We start from the raw sequence: 9,855 nt of genomic DNA, 5'->3' as shown, positions 1-9,855 counted from the left end.
ACAGCTGTAATTTTTTTAAGGTTGAATAAGAATTTTATACAAACTCAATACAATACTGACTTTAATGAGATAAAAGCCCCCCTGAGACTGACTGGTATTTTCTGATATGACTACAATAAAGGCCAATCTGCTCTGAATAGTCTTATATTTAGTAGTACTTCACATCTCTCTCTACTTAACCACACAAGTGTTGAATATCTGTCATCCCTGTTTCTCTTATTTTCATTATTTTGTTTTATGAAATAAAGGAATAACTTTTAAAATACTGTATGGTCCCAGTACATAATGCCGTATAATGCAACCACTTCAAGCAAACAGATGAAAGGGTAGAATGAACTTGCAACTATTCACTTCAAAAATTTTCTGGGTGCTGATATCCACCTTCAACTTATTACCCACTTCCCCATAAAACATAATTTGGGTCAAAATTTTGTTCTGTACACAGTCATGTCCTAGTTCCCAGAAATAAGACCACATAATCAATTATGAAATGATACCCTCAATTAAATTATGGATAAAAAATTCATGATTACTTTGAGAACTTCTAACCCAGACAAGAATACATACATAAATTATGATGAATTCCTTGTCAAGTTGCAAGTGGCATATCCATGTATTATTCTCTTAAGAAGCTGATTTAAACTATTTTGTGCCATGTTTTTCACGCTAGTTTTCCTACAAATACATTTTAAATCAATATAACAAAAAATGACAAATTTATAAGGAAATTTCCATTTTCCTGAGTTTACAAACCACATCCTCTCAAATATTAGTGTCACTATTGGAAAATTAAATCCCAAAGCAAGTTCATATTTGTAATGCTGTTAGGGCTCAAGAGAAAGATTTAATATGTTAAGCACAGTAGAATTGTGTACTTATTGCTACAATATTAGTCAGTATACTGTACAATGAAATCCAGTGTGAGATATTTTAGACTTACCATCACATTCACCAGTATTGTGATTCAGAGTATAGCCAGTACCACAGCCTGTAATTCTTATGCAAGCATAGGAACCTATTGTGTTATCACACCGCTGTGTCGTTTCACACGAATGTAGGCCAAGCTGACACTCATTGATATCTGTTATAAGAGTAATTGAAATAAATTACCTGTTAAAATTGCCATACCATATGCATATGCACTGTATCATTAACTGAACTTTATGAATGTTAAAAACTTTTGTACCACAATCCAGTGTTGCAGATCACATGGTAATGTTTACTACCAAATGGGATAAGCTGTTTAAGCATTTGTTAATTACATTAACCATGGATGGAAATGTTAACTTAATTTAGAAAACTTCTTAGAACATTGTATATCCTCTGATAAATTCAATTAAATAAGTTGTAAAAATGAAAATATATCAGGTAATTAAAAATGTGCAAAAAAAAAAAAAAATTGAGAATTCAATACATATTGTACAACGTTGTAAAAATGATTTAAGATAATTTTAACAAAACAATGAAATGAATCACAGCAGCATGTCACCTCGGTAAGCCTATCGGCAAGTGAATAAAATATTAGAGCAGAATGAGACACAAGGAATACTAAATCATTGCCCTGAAAGTCATGTCAGATGAGACATGCCTTGGGGTTTCAAAAGAACTGGTGTGGCTGCACAATACCAATGTCAAGTCTTAATTTGGATGTATAATCGAAAGCCCTATGAACTGTTTGGGTAAAAAGATGAAATAAGTAAAAAAAAATCCATTAACCTACATCCACACCATGTTAAAGAACCATGGAGAGAGCTACCTTGTATCTTTTAAAAGCAAGATTCCTGGAAATCCTCTGGTAAACAAATAAATCTGATAAAACTGGGATAGGGTCTTAAGAACAAAGGGGTATGTATCCAGTCTGCTGTAAGTACTACCAAACAACAAACTTTGCCCACTTTTCCTGGCAAAGCCAAGCAGCAGTGGATGTGCAAAGTTAGTACTTAAAATACTTATATATGTACTATATTAGTACGTAATTCAATGCTGCAAGAAAATTGGTGCCACGTGCATGGTGACTTCCTTTGCTACTGGTAGAATATTTTTCTTCTTATTTTTGGAGGGCTACTGCCTCCTCCAGGGATCTGTAACTTCTTGATAACACTGCTCAAAATGGTATTTCTGGGTCGACTTGTGTTCGCCGGTGAAAAGGTCCTTCTTGCTACTTTTCTGATATAAATAGTGTCCAAATATACCAGAGAAAGTTTAAACATTGGTATGCAGAGGATACTACCCTCGCGCGAGCACCTCCAAGGGCGTCGTGTATAAAGAAAGGGCGTGGTATTATTATCACAATTTAAATGTTTATGCTGTCATAACTTGGATTAACTGTACTTTCTTTTTTCCACTTAAGTAAATCTTTTTTGTTTGGTACTTATTTAGCAATATTATTGCCTTCATTGGGTTCCATATGACTGTGTTCTTCCAATGACGCACTTTAAAACAAAACATAATGCTGTACTATAATTTTTTTTTACTTATTACATAAATCAAGAACTTCCTCAATTTGTTAAGACACAAAATGTCAAGTTGGTTATGGCTTTTTTTATAACCAATGAATCTACACAAAGTGAATAAAAATTAATCTTACCTTTACATTCATCAGCTGAATCGTCTTTACGAAAACCATCCCTGCAACCGCATTTGAAAGATCCCTGTGTATTTTCACACAATTCATTTTCATCACATGGGTCATTGTCACACTCATCAATATCTGTTGAAAAACAAAACACATTACAATAATGTAATAAAAATCAATATTTTCTCAATAAATACATCAATATTTCTCAAGTAATTAAAATTTCAGTCTAATTTGCAATAAAAATAAATTTACCTCGGCAGCTTCGGTATTTTGCATTGTAAGAAGTCCCAGGTGGACACTGAGGACCAGTAATACGACTTCGGTCAAGGGTAGAAGGTGCAGGTGTAGTGGTTGTGGTTGTTGTTGTTGTTGTAGTAGAAGTGGTAGTTGTTCTTGCTGGCGGTGATGATACAGAACTGTCTGTACCATTTGTGTCTGTTAGTTTTGGCTTTGGTGAACACCAGTAATCACCAGGTGAATTAACACATTTCTCTGTGATTCTGTTACATAGATCACGGCCTTCTGCACATTCGTCTATATCTAAATGGTAAAAAAAAAAAATACTATAATGAACAAAATATATGTCATATATAAATCTAGTCTTTTTAGTCCCTGGAGAGTGCATTCTTGACTTTTAAATCAGTCACTTTTCTGATGAAAAAAAATAAATAAATAACTGATCTACATTTAGAAGCTGCAGAATAAACCCTTAAACACTCATCTTATGGATATGAAAATAACAAAGGTGTCCCTCTGTCCTCTCATTTTAATCATCAAATGCTGATGACATCAGTAAAACCAGTGAAATTTAACTTCTTTCCAACTAAGCATGACCAATTTCTCAAGATTCCAGGCAAAGACAGAATACATATCTCACATATTTGAAGAAATGGGGAAGACAGTTGTAACAAGTTTTATGGAACTATAACATTTCAATATAAAAGAACAATGCAATGAATGAATTCATAGTGAAGAAAAACAGACTTCTGATCTTGTCAGAGTCTGGTATCTTAAAAGGAATATTCAAAGGAAGTGCACACTACAATTTTTGAGCTAGACCAATGGAATGGGTGACTTAAAACCATTATCTACCACAGATGTAATGAAAACAAGGAGAAAGGGAAAAGAGCAAATCCCAGCCTTCAAGAAAGCAAAAGATTTTTTTTTTTGACAATGAAAGTCAAATAAAAACAGGGACAGAATTATAAAATTTGGTAGTAATCCACAGATTAACCTTTGCCTAGTATAAATGGGAGTCAGAAGGTGACCCAATAAAAAAACATTAACTTTTTAGCTCAAGGTAAAGATAAAAGGAGTATTTTTATGGGACAAATAAAGCCCATATTACAGTTTAGATATAGATAATCAAAAGAAGAGGTAAAAGAAGGTGGCTAGATAAAATGCCAAAAATTAGAACATGAACAGATAAGGACAGCACAAAGAACTAGCAATGTGGATAAGAAACCTAATTTTTACCTGATTTTTTATGACGTAGGTAAACTGAAAATTTTGATAAAACACAGAACTCAAAATAAGCAAAAGCATACCATTCCATATTTGTTAGATGCGATAGCATCCATCACTAATAACATTGGTTTTATGGTAATATTTCAAAACCATGGTAATATTTCATAAGAAAGCCACGAAAAACAAGCCCCTTATTATTAGTCATACACAATTTTTAATCTAGCAAACAATGATTAATAACGTGTCTGGAAAGGTAAACAAGAATATCTTTAAAGTACTACCTTATAATGATGGTACAATGCACTCTATATATAGTAAACAAGCACAAATAAGCACTTTCCACTAAAAATATTTCATAATGGGTTAATATAGCAAATATTCCATGTTTTACTTATTGCTTAACACTGACTAACAATGCTGACAAATAATGAATACATTATACCTCTTCTATCTGTAAAACATGTAAAATAGACATTGACTATCTAGCAAATGAACTGTATAAAGTAGTACGTACTGTACTGTACATACATCCTACGTGGTGAGTTGCTTAAAAGTGTTATATGTATTCTGTAACAAACTCATTGTTGTTTCCCATGCAAATAAAATCCATGCACATGTCTTTAAAATATGGCATTCTATTTTTCAACGGAACAGGATAGTATTTTTCAAAGCACATTAAAAAAGTTCACACCCTTTCAGAGCATAACACATTAAAGCTCGTTTTTTTACCTGCACAACAATGAAGATGGAAGTGTGTCTTTTTTAGCATGGCAATGAAATAAAACTTTACAGGCAACTTACAAAAGAAATACTTGCCAAATAATGATAAAGTAACAAAACTATTCAAAAATTACTGTGACCCACATAATAATACTATTCAAAATTCCTGTATACTGTACTGTCACAATGCTTGCAAGACACCAAATAAAAAAGAAGTGACTATATACTATATGAAGAATAAAGTAATAATACAGTATAAAGCCCTATTTAGAGTTAAAGGAGTCTTTATTTATAGCATATCTAATAAAATTCCTTTATACAGTATATCAAAAGGTACATAAAACTTTACAGTTTTTTCTCAATATTTTGTAGGTTAAAGAATGGCTTAAAATTTTACAAGTAACTGCATGTCTAATACCCTATATCCTAGACAAAAGAAAGGTAGCTTTCATTTAGCAAAGTACTAGAAGTGTTTGTGGACCTTATCAAATAAGTGTTAATTTGCAAAAAACTAGGAAATGTGCCACAAAGGAATGATTTAGTGAAAAAAAAATCAAACTATGGCATGCAAGCAATAAAACAAATAGTTAATTAGATTTTTAAATCTGTTCTGTAAAAAGAAAGAGAACAAAGAGAAGCTTTCATGTGACTGTCATGCAACCAACACATACCAATACAAGCCCGCTGTCTTCTATTATAACGATATCCATTGTCACATCGGCCTCGTTTGCTACTACTCCTGCCTTGCTCCTGTGCAGGGCAAAGCAACTACTTTCTACAATAAACACTTAAGATGCAACATATAATAATAATACGTAATAATATTGGAACGTTGTCAAAAGGGCCATTTTTTATTGTACTGTATATGAGGCAAACCTTTCAATTGATTATTGAAAAGCTTCATTAATTGTGATAATAAAAGGAAACTTTGAAATATTGAAATAATAACTGATTTATGATTTATTCATTTCAAGGAGGCAATGTCTTCATAAAAAAACATCAGAGCAAACAATGAACACAGCTCAGGGTTGCCAAGCAACTCACAGTACCTCTAAAATCAAGTAAAACATTTTGTTCTTATAGAGCATGAGTATCTGCTAGCACACACATTACAATTCAGGCAACAGAATGCTGCACAATGTAATGAAACACTTAACCCTGAAACACTGTTTTGGGTACAATATATTAGTTATCCTTCATTGAGGAATCATTTGAAACCTGGTGCATCTTACCATTTGAGATATCCCCTGAGGCATCTCAGACAGAGCAATTACTGGACGCTTCAGAAATGATGGCCCAAGTGACCAAGACTTAGTTTGTTCATATGCAGAACAAACCTTCAGTCTTAACAATAAGATAATCTCCAAGTGCCAGCTGGTAACCGGTTAATACAATCAAAGATTGTACAGCAAGGAATCTGTGAGATCTAGCAACTCCTGCGCATACGAGGTTAAAGCTGGTCAGAGACACGTTCAGTCTTTTCTTTAACTGTCTCAGTTGGCCACCTAAGTACATACCCCAGTTAATGAAATATTCTAAAATGCCTACACATGACACTTCAAAGTTACATATATATCTAAAAAAAATCCTCAATTATCATGAAAACACTAACAGACAGAAAAACAGGCTATCCTTCATGAGTATCCCTCACACACACTGACTGATGAAAGTTTACCGTGGTAAAAGAAATAATTTTAGAAGAAATAATTTTTAGAACTGTTCTACATCTGGAACAACACATGTCAACATTGACGAGAGAAATAATTGTAGTACTATAAAAGAGAAAATAGAAGGGCAGACCTATGCATACGAGTATATTTGACCTTTATTTGAGAAACTACTATAGACATTCCAGTGCTGATTCAGTCATCAGACTTGTGAATCACAGAGACATTTAAGAGCCACTGAACACAACAGCACTACTACATATACTGCTATACTGCATGCCAAACTCTTAATAAAGAAAGCATGAAAATCCTCGTATACTGGAAGTTTAAGATATTTTGTGACAATAACTTACCTATATGGAATTAGTTTACCAGACATATCTGTTGGAAGATGAAGCTATGGCACTGAAACATCACAATTTTGTTAGAATTAACAAGTGCATAAAAAAATAGGGGAAATGCTATGGAAAATGTCTCTGCCTCCCAAACAGGAGGGAGAGTATTGAAGTTTTAAATAAGCATGAAGAATTTCACACACATCGCAAAAGATGTGCAATGCTAGTGAAAGCTCCCTTTCATATTTTAATAAACATACCATTCCTTATTAATCTAGTGAATGTTTTAAGGATAGTTCATAAGTTCATAGAGTAGTACTTTGTAAGACTCTGAGAATGTTAGAATAAGATAGCTTGTTCTGGTTTGAAAAAGAACATTTATATAATTCATCATTCATGCTTTACCAAAAAACATAACTAAAGATTGCAAATAAAAGAACCAGAGATAATACAAGTATTTTAATCCAGGAAGATGCAACTCCATACTACTCTAAATACAGCAAATATATAGCACTCTAAATAAAACACCTGGATAGTAGCTAGCTAGATTATATCACCTGGCAAAATACCTGAAAAATGGCTTTCCTGAGAGGTGTTCATCAACTACTTCAGTTCATTCAACAAGTGCTCTCATGGTGGCCTGTGTTGTTAGCACCTATAGCGGTGTCAAATGCAAGATTATGACTTACTTAACCTTAAATGAAATAAAAACTACTGAGGTTAGATGGTTGCAATTTGTTAAGTTTGATGAGTTGAGGATGTATGATCAACATAACAATCTGCAGCCCTCTAGCCTCAGTAGTTTTTGAGATCTACAGGCAGACAGACAGACAATGCCATCTCAATAGTTTTCTTGAACAGAAAACTAAAAATTGATTAAGAGGCTCCCATTTGGTAAATTTTGGTACTCTATTTCTTCTGAGGTACGACATTCATTGAGATGAATGTATGATATGGCTTTTTCTGGGTCGACCTGTGTTCGCCGGTGAAAAGGATCCTGCTATCCACTTTTCTGGGTTCGACCTGTGTCTGCCAGTGAAAAATCCCTGTAGCTCATTTTTCAAGTATAAATATATCCTAAATATACCAGAGAAAAAGCTTACATGGTATGCTGAAGTTACTACCCTCAGCGCGAGCACCCCGAAGGGTGTCGGTATAAGTAAAGGGGCGAAGTGGATTACTATTCCCAGATCCTCTGCCACTTAGAAGGTTCCCTCTTCAAAATCCCTCTGCGGTGGGAGCCGTTCCAAGCATCCCCCGCCTCACCCTCCACTTGCTACTGCTACTAATACCCATGTGCTACCTCATTCCTGTATTAGCGGTCTTTGTGTGTGCTGCTAGTCTTTTCGCTCCAGGAGTTTTGCCGAGTTCTATCCATTTGTTCATCATGGCTACGGCAGATGTTACTTCTACACCTAAGTTGAGTTCCCCAATTTACATGTTTTTGATTTTATGATGGAATTTTTCCCATAATTCGCCTTCGGCCCTTCAGAATAGTATTGTAGGCACCGTTGCTGAGCCACCATTTTGGGAGCGTCATCGGAACGCCTCAGCCACCATTTTGGGAGTGTCATCGGAACATGTGCAAATTTTCAGCACACGAGACCTACGAAATTTTACAATTATATGTTAGGCATATGTACTTTTTCTAAATTGATGCGTTACGTCAGTACCATATATGTTTTACAATACCTATCCGTACTGATTTTAGGGTAGGTCTAACCCGCTCTTGGCTTTCGTTAGGGGTACAGAGCAGTGCGTTAGTTTATGTCGTAAATAAAAGGCCCTCCCCAGCAGTTCAAGGGCAGGTTGGCGCCTATCTCTGCATGATTTATAACAGTGCATAATATCATTTTTGTCATATTTATCATATTCGGGAAGAGAGAGGGAGGGGCCGTTCCCCCTCTCTCTCTCGTTTTCCCTCCCTCCTGAATTTTGTACATGATTGATTTAATGAGGTTGGAGGGGTTGCATCATCTCCTCACCTAGTTAAACCTAGCCTAGGCTAGCCTAGGAAGGTAGGCTAGGGGTCCCTTACCTAGTACCCTTAAACACACCTAACTTCCCCTGTGGTGCTATTAGGCTAGCAGGGAGAATGTTATAAGATAATAGTTCTCAACCGGTGTGATCTTGGATCTACCTCACTGCTGCCTAAATCGAACAAACTGGTTTAGCAGTTTTGCCTGAGGTACCCGCCCGACCGGTCTAGACTGAAGAATTTCGGTTTAGTAGGTTTGGTCGAGGTCTACCGTCCACTTCAGTCTGGCAGGGGTGGTCAATTGGCCTACCCTGCCCAGTTTTGTTGTGTTCTCGGGACTTAGCTGGATCCATACGGGTGTTTCCTCCCCTCCTTTCTTAGCCTAATATCCTTGCAATCCCTCCATTAGGCCTCGCTATGAATATAGTATATTGTAGCATTTATATTGTGTATATATTATGTAAAGCCGGTCTGGTACGTCTGGCTACCCGGCATAGCCTCCTTATCGAGAGCGACCATGAGTCAATTGGCCTTCTCCCTACAAAGGGTAGGCCAAGTTACCTGGTATAGGTCCATCTCTGATTGGGTGGGTGGCCAGGCGTTCGTGACCAAACACATGCGCCAGGTCCCCCCCCTCCCCTTCCTCTTACTAGAGGGGGAGGGGAGGACTGTGAAATAAGGAGGGAGGGAGTGGTGTAGAGTTATTATTTATATACCACCCCGTGTGTCTCCGAGTAGACGCCGCCGACTCACAAGTGGTACCGCACCAGTCGGCGGACGTAGCTCCAGAGCATTCATTATAGCAGCTCCATCGCTCGTTGCTTTGCTCTCCAACCCTTCTCACTCGGGAGGATTCGGCCGGGGAGCTTCGCTCCCTTTAAATTAGTGCGTGCAGGTTCAAAGGTATATCCTACTGACTTCCCCTGCACCAGCCCCTTTCCTCCTGCATTACAAGAGAGTTTGGGGGAGCGATTCAGCTAGCGGACAGAGCTTCGGGGCCGCCACATAGCTCCAGTCCTATAATGACCAGGCCTGTGTGACTCACCCCACACTCGGCAACAGAGCATTGAGAAATATATTGCCAGTTCTCTATTCCGTCCTAATTCTCGG

The 9,855-nt window shown here is 36.4% G+C and overlaps 1 protein-coding gene across 1 annotated transcript in view; it reads right to left on the bottom strand.

The window, feature by feature from the left end:
- LOC135206030 (fibrillin-2-like) overlaps window positions 1-9,855 on the bottom strand; it is a 141,822-nt gene that overhangs the window by 25,987 nt on the left and 105,980 nt on the right. The window contains 4 exon segments of the mRNA XM_064237200.1: window positions 941-1,081; window positions 2,588-2,710; window positions 2,831-3,118; window positions 5,437-5,515. Coding sequence (XP_064093270.1) covers window positions 941-1,081; window positions 2,588-2,710; window positions 2,831-3,118; window positions 5,437-5,515 — 631 coding nt within the window.

Source organism: Macrobrachium nipponense, chromosome 29 (genome assembly GCF_015104395.2).
Source record: "Macrobrachium nipponense isolate FS-2020 chromosome 29, ASM1510439v2, whole genome shotgun sequence".
NCBI lineage: Eukaryota > Metazoa > Arthropoda > Malacostraca > Decapoda > Palaemonidae > Macrobrachium > Macrobrachium nipponense.
Note: the sequence above shows the minus strand (reverse complement) of the source record. Positions and strands in the feature narration are given on the sequence as shown.